Source organism: Meriones unguiculatus, chromosome 7 (genome assembly GCF_030254825.1).
Source record: "Meriones unguiculatus strain TT.TT164.6M chromosome 7, Bangor_MerUng_6.1, whole genome shotgun sequence".
Classification (NCBI taxonomy): domain Eukaryota; kingdom Metazoa; phylum Chordata; class Mammalia; order Rodentia; family Muridae; genus Meriones; species Meriones unguiculatus.
In genome coordinates this window covers 85,254,240-85,269,420 of record NC_083355.1, presented here as the reverse complement: position 1 = coordinate 85,269,420, position 15,181 = coordinate 85,254,240, and the positions used below count along the sequence as shown (strand labels likewise).

At 33.1% G+C, this 15,181-nt stretch overlaps 1 protein-coding gene across 25 annotated transcripts in view; it reads right to left on the bottom strand.

Moving 5' to 3' along the window:
- Gphn (gephyrin) overlaps nt 1-15,181 on the bottom strand; it is a 416,220-nt gene that overhangs the window by 254,447 nt on the left and 146,592 nt on the right. For all 25 annotated transcript variants that reach the window (XM_060387712.1, XM_060387715.1, XM_060387716.1 and 22 more), the window contains exon 4: nt 14,114-14,206. In XM_060387712.1, coding sequence (XP_060243695.1) covers nt 14,114-14,206 — 93 coding nt within the window. The remainder of the gene's footprint in view (nt 1-14,113; nt 14,207-15,181) is intronic.

Here is a 15,181-nt window from a genome sequence, read left to right as displayed (position 1 = left end):
GCAAATTTATCTCAACGACACCAATCACTACAATGTCTTCAGTCTTTAAAGATAATTTATTTTTCAAGTAAATTAAACTTTCTAAAATCATTAACTGCTTCTTTTGCTTTTCCATTTGGTCACTCTTTCCCAGTGAAGTTAAACAGATAACAGTAAATTCTAAAAGTTTACTGCTTTCTTCTAAGCATCTTTTGAAGAAACCCATACTCCTTTCAACAATTCTTACCTGCATGCCATTAATTAACATTTGACATTGAAAATCCCACCATATTAGACATTGCTTCTTTGATTTTATGAGGATTTATGTTTAGTTATGTGTGGACATGTGCATTTGTGCCCACAGAGGCCAGAGGTATCTGATACTCCTGGAGTGGAGGTACAAGCAGTTGTGAGCGGGCAAATAGAGAAGGAAATGAGCATTGCGTCCTTTGCAGGACAGTGCATGATCTTCACCCCTGAGCCATTTCTCCAGCTCTTTCCTTCATATTTAATAGTAGCTATTATTTTTGACATGTTCTATTATGAGGAATTAACACGGACACAATTATTAGAATCATCCAAAATAATTCTCCTGAATCCACTTTATTAATTCCTATCGGGTCTCTAACATGCAATAACATAAAGTCACAAATATGCTGGTACATTAAAAACATGACACAGTTAGAGTTCATGGTAATATTTATGTATGTACCCACTAATTGAAACACTAATAAACTTTGTGTAAAAGCAATATTATATTTCATAGATATAAAATACAAAGATTAATTTACATTATTGATTTCAGTCTATAAAAAGAAAAATCTTTTTACAACTATGTCTCTAGCTAAATCTGAAGGTTAGTGTTAACATCAATAAATGTTTATTGTTTTGTTTCAGTTATCTTAACGTGTATGTTGTAAGACTAAAGTCTTCTGCTATTCTAGCCTCTGTTCATTTAAAACAATAGATGTGCAAGTGCTAGCTGGAAAGTAATTTGACCCATTTCTATACTCTAGTAAATTAAAGATAAAACAAGCACTTAGTGCGTTCACTCTGTTGTCCCTTCTCCTCTTTTACAGCTAGACTGTGCATCCTTCAGTTCCTAACATGCTTAGCTTTTCTTTTCTCCACAGGGAAATCTTTTCAATATGTAATCAACCAATATTCACCTACATTTTAGTCTAAAGCTCTGCTGACAATGCAGAACATATTAAAAAGGAACTGGTATAGTTGTACATGGCTGCAATCTCAGATATTTGTGAAGCTGAAGCAAGAACACTGATTTAGCTCACAAATCCTAAACTAGCATGGACAACACAGAAAGGCAAGTACCACTTTGAGAGCTAGTTGTGGTTTGAATATAGTTTCTTAAGAGTTCACAAGTTAGAGGCTTTTCATTAGTGGGATGATACTGGTAATGATATGAAACTTTTCAAAAGTGGAACCTAATAGGGACCCTTAGACTATGGGTGTAGCTGCCCTCAAAGGGATTTTAAAAGCTCTTGTCACACATCCTTTTGATTTCTCCCAAGGTCGTACTATTCTATAAGCTTAAATTGCTTTCTGCCTGATAGTAAGAACTTGTAATCTAATTTAAGTTCCTGCTCTGACTCTATTCATTATTCAACTTTCATTAGAAGCCAAACCAGTAAAGCTACTTGAAGCCTAAGCTTTAAGCTTTCTATACTATGAGCTAACGTTGCCCAAGTCCAGGTGTTCTTTTTTATATTAGCAAAAAAGTGGATGAAAATGGCTTATGTACATTAACTCACACAATAAAAGTATTCTATGACTTAAATGCTCAGTTCATCGTGAACATATGAAAAATGAGTACAAAATGTATATTTTGCATAAGTTGTATAAAGTCACATACTAGTAAAAAGTGGCTCTAGGATACCAGCCTAGAAGCAAAACAGAAGTCTGTTCTGTTCACATTGCTTGCTAAATAGCTACATAGACAACATCACAATTCTAGTAATAACTCAATTAGAAAGCAAGCACTCCATAATGACTGACCTGTCTTCCCTATGGGCATTATGAAAACTCAGAACACATTCTCACACAGAATAGGTATGCCATTAAAATATATATATTTAGAGAAAACCCAAGACATGATTTTATTTGTGGATTGCTTATATATTAAGTGTTTGGGAGTACCTAATTCAAAATTCCGATGTATGACGCATTTTGTATTTTTGTTTTAAATTATATGTATTATTGTTTTGCTAATTTTATATCAGCATATTTTGATCATATTCATCTCCAACTTGTCCCCTTAACTCTTCCCATATCCATCCCACCTCTTCTTCTCATCTCTCTCAACTTTATGTCTCTTTGTTAAATTCAATAGCCTAGCAAATCCAATTTTTGCTGTCTATATACTTCTGGGTGTTTCCCATTCAGTAGAGCATCATGGCCAACCTTACAAGGTCCACACCCTTAAAAAAACATTAGTTCCCCTTTACCAGAAGTCATCAACTATCTATATTTCTCCTCAGTTAGGGTGGGAACTCATTAACTGCTCCCTACCCCATGCTATAATATTAGTAGGCTTTCTATCCCTCTGTTTCTCCCATCTGCCCACCTACCTGTGTTAGAACTCTGCCTAGGCCTTCATTCATCCTAAGCAAGAATTTTACTTCTGAGTTGTGATGACACACATGTGCCCTACTCTTTAAAAGTAATGATATAAAAATCTGCCTCTAAAATGAACAATCAGTCTTGTTTGTTGATACATACATGAGAAATATGAATTTAGAAAGGGTTCATTTTTGTGTGTTGATGGGTGGTATTTGTGTGTGCATGTGTGCATGGAGTTCAATAACTGGTGTCCGACCCCCTACTCCTCTCCACCTTATTTTAATTAATTAATTAACTGGTCCAAGTTGGTAATTGGGGAGTGTTATGGAATGTCTCTTTCCAACTACAGAGCTGAGCTGGTCATCACTGGCGGTTATATACAATATACATGCCAGCACACATTAAAGACTAATATAGAAACAGCTTTTTCTGATAGTTTTCTGTGTAGTGCTAGAGGATCTGCTGATTTGCTTCAACCATTGCTTCAAGCTAGTCACTGTTAATTCTGATAACCAGTCACTATGGTTCTCATCTCCAAGGGTTCTTTTTGTCTCGAAAACTTGAATTACTACTATATTGTGCGTTGATCATCTACAGAGCCAAATGTGTTGTTGGTGTTGTACATTTTGTCTCACTTAACTAATTTATTATGTCAGTGCAAAAGTAATTGCTGTTTTACATTGTTGAAATTTGTGGTTTCACACTATAATGTATTCTTAATAAATGGGCTTTCTATACATTGTTAATTTATTAATTACACTGATCTACTTACCATGCAAGTGTGCAAGCATGTTTATCAAGCCACAAATATGTATGTCAACGACAACTCAGAACAGTCATTCTTTCACACTATTATGTGGGTCCTGGAAAGAAATTCAACTTGATTATCAGCGAGTGTCTATACTTGCTGAGTCATCATAGGCTGTGTTCTTTAAATTTTTAATGCAATTCACCCTTTATGTTCTTTTATTTTCCTAATGTCTTATTAATTTCTGCTCATTTTATATTTCATTCATAAAATGGAAAGGATATTAGACAGAAAACTCAATTTCTTTATTCAAATTCAAAATTTATTTTTTTTACAAATTATTCACTGGCTGTAGACCTCTTGTCTCCTTCTAGTTCCACCACTCTTCCTCCCTGATCTCCCCTATGTCCCTCCCCTAGTCCACTGACCCTAGTCAATCAAGTCTCATCAGGGCTGGCTGCACTGTCTTCCTCTGTGGTCTGGCAAGGCTGCTCCCCCCAGGGAGAGGTGATCAAAGAGCTGGCCACTGAGTTCATGTCAGAGAAAGCCTTTGATCCTCTTACTAGGAAACCCACTTGGAGACTGAACTGCCTATGGTCTACACCTGAGCAGGGGGAGGGGGCAAGGTCCTCTCAACGAACGGCCCTTGGTTGGAGCATCTGTCTCTGCAGGACCCCCTGGAATCAGGATTTTTTGTTCTGTTGGTCTCCTTGTAGAGCTCCTGTCCCCTCCAGGTCTTTTCTCATAAGATTCCCCGCACTCTGCCCAAAGTTTGACTATGAGTCTCAGCATCTGCTTCAATACCCTGATGGAATCCTTCAGAGGCCCTCCGTGGTAGGCTCCTGTCCTGTTCCCTATCTTCTCCTACTTCCTATGTCTATCCTGTTTGCACTTCTGAATGAGGATTAATCCTTTTCTCTAGGGAGCTCCTTGTTATTTAGCTTCTTTAAAACTATAGATTTTAGTATGTTTATCCTATATTATATGGTTAATATCCACTTATAAATGAGTATATACTATAGGTGTCTTTCTACTTCTGGATTATTTCACTTGGGATGATGTTTTCTAGTTCCCACCCGTTGCCTGTAAATTTCTTGATTCCCTTGTTTTTAATTGCTAAGTAGTAGTCCATTGTGTAAATGTACCAGAATTTCTGTATCCATTCCTCAGTTGAGGGACATCTGGGTTGTTTCCAGATTCTGACTTTTAAGAATCAAGCTGCTACAAACATGGTTGAGCAAATGTCCTTGTTGTATGGTTTAGCATGTTTCAGATATATGCCCAGGAGTGGTATAGCTGGATCTTAAGGTAGCACTATTCCCAATTTCCTGAGTAAGCGTCAGAGTGATTTCCAAAGTGGTTATACAAGGTTACATTCCCACCAGCAGTGGAGGAGGGTTCCCCTTTCTCCACAACCTTTCTAGCATGGCTTGAGTTTTTGATCTTAGTCATTGTGATAAAAGATGAGATTGAATCTCAGGGTCATTTTGATTTGCATTTCTCAGATGACTCTCTCCATTATTTTACAAGGTAGGCCCCTCACTGAATCCTGACCTTGGTGGTTCAGGAAGACTATCTAGATGGCCAGCATACACTGGTGATCCTCCTGCTGTACCTGCCATGCACTGCAATTACAAGTATGCACCCATCTCTTTAGGGGGTGCTGGAGATCTGAACTCAGGTTGTCATGCTTTATGAAGCAACAACTTTCCCAGCTAGGCCATCTCTCCACTTTCAAGGGTACATTAAGTTTTCATAGTGCAATTTTAATGTCTTATTTGGTGACAGAGCATTTATGAGTTATTTCTAAAAAGAAAAAAAAATCCCTCAGTAATAACAACTACTGCTTATTTCTATGCTGTGCCATTGTAAGCATTCTAAAATACAAATAATATAAGTCTACTTTATCTGTCTTGTATATAATGGTATGTCCTTTGCTCGAGGTAGGAAGATTTTAGATGCATAGTCACATGGACATTCCTCTTAAATTTAACTTCTTCCTTATTCCCATCAGTAATACTTTTCTGTCTTTATATTTGAAACTTTTATCACTTTAAATTATAAAATACTATCTTTCAAAAACACTTTTGGCTTGAATTGGTAGCATATTTCTGGTATTCAGTTCAATGTTATGATCTGTCATGTGACCATACAGCTTAGCAATACATACAGTTAATCACTAGGCCTAGCAGTACTCAAGGTACTTCATGACTATTTGTTAAGTTTAATAAAGTCAAAGAGTGAAGTTGTTAGCAGTGTGGAAGCTCATAAATATGTTTGTGTTCTGAAATAGATACTGTTTTTCATGAGCAATACAAAATTAATTAGAAACTCTACTAATAAAGAAGGCTTTTAGACTTATACAATATACCAAAACATCACATGGTATGCAATATTCATGTATAATTTTTGCACTTGTTTGTATGTATATAATGCGGTATGTATGTACATGCATGTGGGTGAACTAGCCAATGAAGTCACATGCAGAGGTTAAAGGTCAGTATCAGGTATCTTCCTCTTTCCACCTTATTTTTTGAAACCGGCTCTCATTGAATCTGGAGCTACTCACTTAGGTTAGACTGTCTGGCCAGTGAGCCCCAACATTGACCCATCTAGGCCACCGACCATCCCAACGCTGGGCTTACGGGCACATGATGTTTACCTTTCACATGAGCATCAGGGGTCTCCGAACTCAACTCCTCACGCTGATGCAGCAAGTTATCACGCACTGAGCCGTTTTCCTAGTACAAGGTTTGTGTTTTTATGTAACAGTCAACGATTAATTTAGATGGTAGCTATTGGGAAAAGCTATCTTTTCACACACCTGAGTCATTTCAAACCAAGTACTAAAAACTTAAATTAATAAGTGACATAAATTAATAGTGGAATTAAAGACCTAAGACAAAATAAGTGAAGCTACAATAAATAAATAGCTCTGCAAACTCCAAAGGCAGGTCCTCAGAAGATAGTTAAACCGGATACGCAAGTAATTCTTACATCACATAAGTTATTCTTGTTTATCTGTCCCATGTCTTAAAATAATAGTGGAAAAATGTAAACTGACATCTTTATTTTTTTGACATACTCAGCAGACTCTATTATTGTCGATTTGTATTATTTGAATTGTTACAAACAGCAACTTTGAGAAAAATGTCTTAATGAAATGACTTCACAGGAGAATTTAGGCTTAAATAGTTCAGCTTACTTTGAACTTTATATAAAGCAATAGGACCAGCACTCAAGTCCCGGCATTTCTAACAACGTAGAAGCTTTTCCCTACATTGTATTGCTTCTTCACATGCTTAGTAAAAATACATCATGGGCACATAGTTCCCAAGTCAAGACCTACGGCATAAAGAGCATAGGATAGCTCCTTAAAACGTTCTCAAATGTAGCTACCAAGTCTGAACACAGAGATGTTCAGGTCAGTTTAAAGTATTTTAAGTACAAAGGTTTTTAGTATTTTGCTTTGTAAGCAATTTCTCAATGTCATATGATCCTACTTACAAGGAACAAATTAGAGATATTTAAAATCCTATGCTTAACAGCTGTTTTTTATTAACAGCAATCAGAGAACTATAAAAGAATATTCATAGCACGTATATTTTTATTAATTGCATGTGTATGCATGTGTGAAGAGCTCATGGGTCATAATATAAATTCCAATGTATTTATACATTCCGTATTTACATGATACATACAGTCAAATAATCAATGTCTTCTATTGAAAACTGATATGCAGTTAAAAGCAAATGAGTAATTCAAATGATTTAGATTAGAAATAAAATTTTCTTTATAAGGCAAATGAATAAGGATATTAGCTTCCTTATGATTGTTATAATGCAAGAGAGTGTTTCTATTTTTAAAATGATGGGTGTTAATTTTTAGATGAAATTGATAAATGTTAATTCTTACTTTTACTAGTATTTAAATTGAGAATCATTAAAATGTAATTAGGAACTGAAGTCAACTTTGTCTTCTTTACAATAACTTATAGTATTCTTGTTTTCCAAGAATTATGAGAAAGAAGATTAATGATTGGGTAAAAATAATACATGGCTTATGTACACTATTAAAATTCTGGAAAATATGAACTTCAGTAAGTTGAAACAAAACAAATTCTTATATAATAACATTAATTTTCTTTGATTTAAAAAGTGGATATTTTCATGAAAAAGATTCCTAACTATATGAGTTGACCTATTTGTAGAAAAGCTTAGACAATAATCTGTTCCAAAGAAATCTAACAAAATAAACAAAATATTTTCTGAAATTCACAATAATTTGCTCTAAAATTTTGAGTTTCCTTTTTACTAGGTTTGAATATTCTTCTCCATTCAACATTAGCCATTGGATAGGTACTTCTTTATTATCATAAAGAATGAGTCACTACAATAAATTCAATCATATCCAAATGTAAAGTCCAGTCTTAGCTCAAATACTATGTAAAATGGTGCAGGCTAGCTTTAGCTCATAGCTACTCAAAATTACACTTTTCTGAAAGCTTAGCTACTCCTCCTTTCTATGACTACTTCATAGTGACCAATTATATCAATATACTATTGGTAGAAACTTTGCTAAAAAGTATTAAGTTAAAAAATTTTAAGAGTAATATTTTATATACTGAATATAAATTTATTTCATTAAGTTTAAAATTTCAAAATCTTATAATTTAGAATAAAATAAATTTTGTATTTATAGATTGTATATTGGAACAAGAGGAGAATACACACACTTCAAGAAGGCAGAAAATTTTTTCTTTGTAATTGTATATTTCTACATACTTAATTGGATTTCAACTGTTCTAATAAATTTATTACTAATAAACAGATAAAAGATATAAAAAGGAAGTCTAAAAAGATTCAGGTTACTAAACAGTATTGGTGAAAGTAAGAAAAATTTTAAACTAAGTATGTATGATGACTTAGGTCATCTAGCAGGCCAGGGAGGGCAAGTTTGTTCAAAAGATCACATAGCAAAATTTCACTCAGGCTTTACAGACTAAACAGTTTCAGTTACAGTTACTTAATTCATTCCCTGTAATCACAGATAGTATATAAATGAGGTATTTTGTGTTCCACGTATATTTTAGTTGTAGATAATGAAATTTAAATTCTAAATAATAACCACATGTCAAATAATATCTTTAGTTTTTTCAGTCATGTAAAAATGTAAAGCCGTTCACACTTAACAGGATATGCGAAGACATGATGGGCAGATTTGGTCTATGTCAAATTCTTGGGTCCTATGGCAGAGCATCAGTGTTTTGAATACAGTGATCATGTCTTTTTTTTTAACTCTGGAATACAGAAGGCCACTAAGTACATAAAGAATATTAAAAGTTCATAGCTTTAAAGTTTATAATTAGATAAAACTAGGTATAACTTATACTTGTATTTATTATGATCAAAATAATAACTCAGTGTATAACTACCTCCTAAAAGTTCTGAAAGTTGGTTTTTATAACCTTGTGAATATTAAGCAGCTTAATATTTTCTAATTTTACTAAAAACATTATTAAATACTTTAACAATTCTATACTCTTTGTATGCTTTTTAATATTTTAGTCTGGCCTAGACATGAAACATCTGTAATTAATTACTTTTAATTTTTAAAAATCTAAGATTCTTTTGGCATATACATGATTAAGTAATAAGTAAATATAAAGAACTAACACATAGCAATGATTCCTTATGTTCATAGATTTAATAATTCTTAGCATTTGACTGTGCAAATTAATTACCTAGCCATCAGATCAAAGAAATGCAAAATATCTGAAAATATAAAAATTTCACAATAAGATTTAAAAAGATTGATTATATTATCACATATAAATTTGAGAGCATCCTTCACTTAAAGATGAAAGAAGGAAGCATGAACTATCAAATGAATCATATTCTATGACACAGAGCTGAAAAGTAGAAACAAATCCATGGTTTAGTGAAAATAAATGTAACTCAAATCAACTTTATGGAATTTGCTACTTCTATTCGCCCCTTCCCTTATTTTAAACAGAATTAGAAATAAATATAAGCTGATTAAAATTCTTTCATTTTACAATTCATTGTTGGTAAGTTTGGTTATTAAATTGATTTATTATTTATTACAATTTATTCACTTTGTATCCCTGCTGTAGCCCCCCCATCTCCACCCAGTTCCACTCTCCCTTCCTCTTCTCTCCCTATGCCCCTCCCCTAGTCCACTGTTAGGGAAGTTTCTCCTCCCCTGACCCTAGACTATCAGGTCTTATCAGGACTAGCTGCATCAGCTTCCTCTGTGGCCTGGTAAGGCTGCCTCTATGCCCTATGGGGAGGTAATCAAAGAGTCAGCCACTGAGTTCATGTCAGAGACATTCCCTGTTCCCCTTACTAGGGCACTCCCATGGAGACTGAGTTGCCTATGGTTTACATTTGAGCAGAGGGTCTAGGTCCTCTCCATGGATGGTCCTTGGTTGGAGCATTGGTCTGTGCAGGGAATCCCTAAGCCCAGATTTTTTGGCTCTGTTGGTCTCCTTGTAGAACTCCTGTTCCCTCCAGTCCTTCTATTTCCTCCTACTTCCATATGATTCCCTGCACTCTGCCCAAGGTTTGGCTATGAGTCTCAGCATCTGCTTTAGTACCCTGATGGGTAGAATCTTTCAGAAGCCCTCTGTGGTAGGTTCTTGTCCTGTTCCCTTTTTTCCCTACTTCTGATGTCTATCCTGTTTGTCCTTCTTAATTAGGATTAAGCCTCTTCCCTAAGGTCATCCTTGTTTAGCTTCTCTAGGACTATAGATTTTAGTCTGTTTATCCTATATTATATGGCTAATATCCACTTATAAGTGAGTATATACCATGTATGTCTTTCTGCTTCTGGATTACCTCACTCAGGATTATCTTTTCTAGTTCCATCCATTTGCCTACACATTTCATAATTTCCTTGTTTCTATTTTTAATAATTTTCATTCTTCATGAATATTTGCCCTCATAGCACAAACAGCTGACCAATAATTATGCCTTGTGTTTGTATATCAATCAAATTGACAATTAAGGATTGTAAAATAGTAGTCCTAAGAGAGGAACTGTGCATTATTTTGTAGTTGCAAATTAGTAATTGTATCAGTTGAGTTATAAGATTATTTAAAAATTTTGTAATCCATGGTTGTATGTAGATAAACATGTCTAGCAACACTCTATTCTATTGGGTATAAACATACAGGACAATCAACTTATAAACAAAGTTACATAGTTTAAGTCTAATTTTTGATTTCTATTGAAAATGTAGCTATATTTTAAATACTATAGAAATTGAACTATGAATTATACTTGTTTTGGAGGGCCATCTTTTTTGAAAGTTTATTTATTGAAATCCTTACAGTTAAACAGTGTTTGTCATAGATATTATCACATATGCTCATATACGTAGAATATAAAGTGATACCAACATTGACCATCTAGTTATAAGTAATCAGATAAATCACTGCTTTAAAAAACAGATACTGGACACATACATATATAGATTGTAAGTTTAATGATTTATCTAGGTAGTTATTATATGCACACAAGATTAAAAACACACTTCTGTGGTTTTCAAGTAATTAAGTAACATTTAAGAATAAAACACTGTTCAATTTCTGATATATGAAACATAAGAAGTCATGATGAGAGTCTTATCAATAAAATAGAACAAAAACAAAAAGCAAAGTAAAATATAATAGAGGAACATAAATTTCAAAATTATAAAGATGGAAAGGATTGAATATAATGTTTAGTAGATAAAATCAAACAATTTCTCAAGATTTTGAAAATTTTATGGATAGACTTTGAAGTACTTTTAAGACTATATTTGTTTGCTTGCTAGTTGCATTTAAAAAAAAACCCACAACTTTATATTTACATAGCAAATAACACAGTTAACTATTTTAAATAAACTCAGAAAATGTTAAATGTGGTTTTAATTGAATGCTCACAGCTTCTCAAGTTTTAAATATGTACAATTACATCAAAGTGAGTATGAGTATAGATCACCAACACAGAAAGAGTATGGGGGGATATTTAAAGGAAAAGGATGAATAGGATAACAGAAAACAACTGAATGCATGTGACATGAACTGCAAAGGGGACTACTTGAGGCAGAAGGGATGGGGGCAGACAGGAGATGGGAGAGTGAAATAGAGAGGATTAACAACAATGAACTATTATGAAAATGCCATAATGAAACCTGTTACTTTGTATGTTACTTATCAAAAAAATTAAACGAAAGGTGGGGATGAAGAGATAGTTTAGTGGTTGGACCTGGCATCCATATAAATTATCTCAATACTGTCTGTAATTCTAAATCCAGAATATCTGTCACCTTCTTCTGAATTCTGTGAGCAATTGCTCTAATTATATGTATATGTCCACATATAAGTAATAAAATAAATCTTTAAAAATGAATGTACACAGAACACCGAGAAAATAGATATTCGTATTTTCCTCATTTTAAGGAAACTAAACAAACTGCTTAAATGACTGGCCCATTATAGTGTAACATAAATACAGTACTTGGTTCCCATGCATAATTCCACAAACTCCTGAAATCCCCTAAGTAATAGGAGTATGATTTGCTATCCATTCCAAGTCTCTAACTCACAAAGAAGACCTACTTAGCTTCAGGATAGTACTGATCATCAGAAACACTGAGTTATTAGAATGTTGAGACTTTGTCTCATTTACAGATGAGTGGGTTTGCAGTGTTATAAAAACCACTGAGCATGAAGATTCCCACTGCCCAGGAACTGGTGAATGCGTTTGGTTGCTGTAATTGTACTGCATCTGCACAAAGCATGGGATTTTTGTTAGGAGGCCCTCGTACTGAACTATGCCTCTCTTCAATGAAGCTACTTGAGTCGTATACCTATACTAAGTTTTGTGTGCCATGCTATCTAATGATAGTTTGGCAGAGAGGAGGAGTGTGAATCCACAGCCTTTGTAGAAAAGCATTACAAAGTATACATTATCTGGGGAACTCAAGATTTAATGATGACATCAGAGGTAAAAACAGTCACACGGAACTTCAAACTTGGATAATATGAACAACTCCAGATTAGAATCTAATTCAAATGAAATGAAAAGCAACCGGTATATAAAGAATTAGAAAACTGGTTAGTGTGAGAAAAACTTCCACACTTGTATCATCAATGTTAATGAAGGCAGCTCACCTATGGTTACTGTGTTGGTCAGTAGAAGAGAAAGAGCTAAATTAAAGAATTGTTGACATTACAGTAAACAAGATACCTGGTGATAGAAACTATTTTCTTATAATTAAAAATAAGCACATTATTTGGTTATGAATGAATTCCATGGCAACTTTTTCTATTTTTCTAATGCAAAAATAAATAGTAATGTGAACATATCAAACCATCATATGAAAATTATGGGCTCATTATACAAGCTTATTATCATTTAAACAATATCCAAACTACAAAAATTAATACTTTCATATTGGTAGATTCCTTAAAAGCATAAAATATGACCAAACATCTGCAAACAGAGTTTTTCTGCCAACTCCACTTTTTTATCAGTCTGCCAACTCCACTTTTTTATCAGTTAGACTCATAATATCAATGGTCAAATGACCACCTCAAGTTAGGACAAAGAAATTTAAATAAATTATATATGAATAATCTTTTGATTTATATAGTTGAAGTTAACACTGTCTCTGAATGCTTTAAAATATATTTTACTTTTAATTTCAATTATAATTGAAATTATATAATAATTTATAATAACATAATAAAATAATATTAAAAAGAATGGTACTAAAATAGAACAAAAATAAAAATTTTAGGACTTGTTTAAAAGGTATATTTTTCAAAAACTAGACAGTAACTTTTAGAATTTAGAGATTTATTTGAAAAACAAATTCTAGGAGTCTTACTCAATTAAGTATTACTTAAGTATTACTCAATTAAGAACTATTGAGAAGGGGTCCAGTAATTTGTAATTTTGAAAGCATTTGTGTGGGCTCTAATGCTAGCCAGAATTTAAAAACATACAAAGACAGCAATATTTAATAAAATGAAGAAAAAAAGAAGCCTGCCAAAAATAGGGGAGTAGGTATAATAGAATACTGGTTTGGAAATAGATCTACATAGTTAATATTAAGTTGATACTGAACCAGAAACATTTATTTGAAGGATAAAGGAAACTATAAGTTTCTACAATTCTGAATCAGTAACTGACATTTACGTTTTTTAAAAACAGAAATTGAAGCCCCTCCCTGTACTCATGTTTTACTTTTTTTCTAAGTTCTCTGCTTGTGTTGAAGGTGCTCCTGTGCTGTCAAGCACAGGCATCTGTTACGCAGCTCAGATTATCTTCTGCATTTAAATACTGTTCACATTTGATGAAATAGTGAAAATATAGCACCTCTTCATCAATTTAATGTAAATTTCATTTACAAATGTAGGAGCTATTTACTGTATTTTAAGATAAACGACAAAGGTCCGTCAATAAAAGGGAAATCAGATTCAATTTGAATTACAACAGCAAAGCACATCATACCTGTGCCATTTTAACTGTCAAAAATTGCTATCACCTTCTGCAGTTTAGATGCCAACAAGCAAATGAAGGATTAATCTCGAGAACAGTTCAAAGTTCCTCATATGCAATACTTTCAAGTGTAAATTCAAATAAAGGCAAAAATACTTCTATAGTTAAATATTTGTATTATTATAGTACTGAATAATTTTATTGCTTATAGAAGACAGAATATGGAAATAGTAAAAGGAATTGAAAATAAGATAGTTTATTCCTTGAATATGAGAAAGGTATTCTATCTCACCTCTGGAGTGACATCTCGCGGTGCAAACCCTGTTCCTCCAGTTGTTAGTATCAAATTAAGTTCCTTGTCATCACACCAGTCTATGAGCGTTTCCTAAAAGAAAACAAACATGCAGAACTTACTTGCTTGCTCAAAATCTAAGTAATCATTTCATAGATAGCATAGAAACAAGATTCTTTCAATAGTGAATAAACACTTTTTTAGAGACAATTTCTAAAAAGTTTCACACTTGGTTAAAATAAAATGCACTTTGGGAGATTGATCTTGTTAGTTATAGAAAATGATGATACAAGTGCCAAATTGATGAAAGTATCTTAAATAAGAAATACCATAGTTTATTAATTCTATTTTATGTGGTTACATGGTATATTTAAAGTTCTTTTCAATAATTCAAAATATTTCCAAGTTTAGAGAAATTGAGCACTATATGCTAATCACAAAATCTTATTATTTAATAACATTGATCCTAGCAATTAAATATTCATACTTTAATTATATATGCAAAAAAGCCTAATACTTTTTTCTTATAATAGATTCAAAATAAGGAAACATGTTCATAGGCTCATGAACTAGAAGGAAAAAGAAGTAGATTTCAAACTATGCCTGCTGGAATTTCAATTATGATTATCTTTATTTTGTCCATTAATGAATAAAAATGTATGTCCAATTTGAAAGTTTTCTACTTTTCAATATTGATTTAAGACTTTCTTACAAAAAAGTAGAGCTTAAATAATAGTTCCAAACTATGGTCTGTGTTAAAATAAACCTAGGATAGGTAAAACAATAAAGAATAATAAAATAATTGCTTAAGTATCAACATCCCTGACCTCAAATAGTACTACAGAGTGATAGTAATAAAAAGCATGGTATTGGCAGAAAAACAGATATTGTAATCAATGGACTCAAGTTGAGGACCTAGACATAAGCCCATAATCCTATGGATAACATATATTTTTATAAAAAAAAGCCAGGAATGCACACTGGAAAAATACAGTATCTTCAAAAGTGATACTGGTCAAACTGGATGGCTGCATGTAGAAGAATGTAAATATATCCATGTTTGTTACT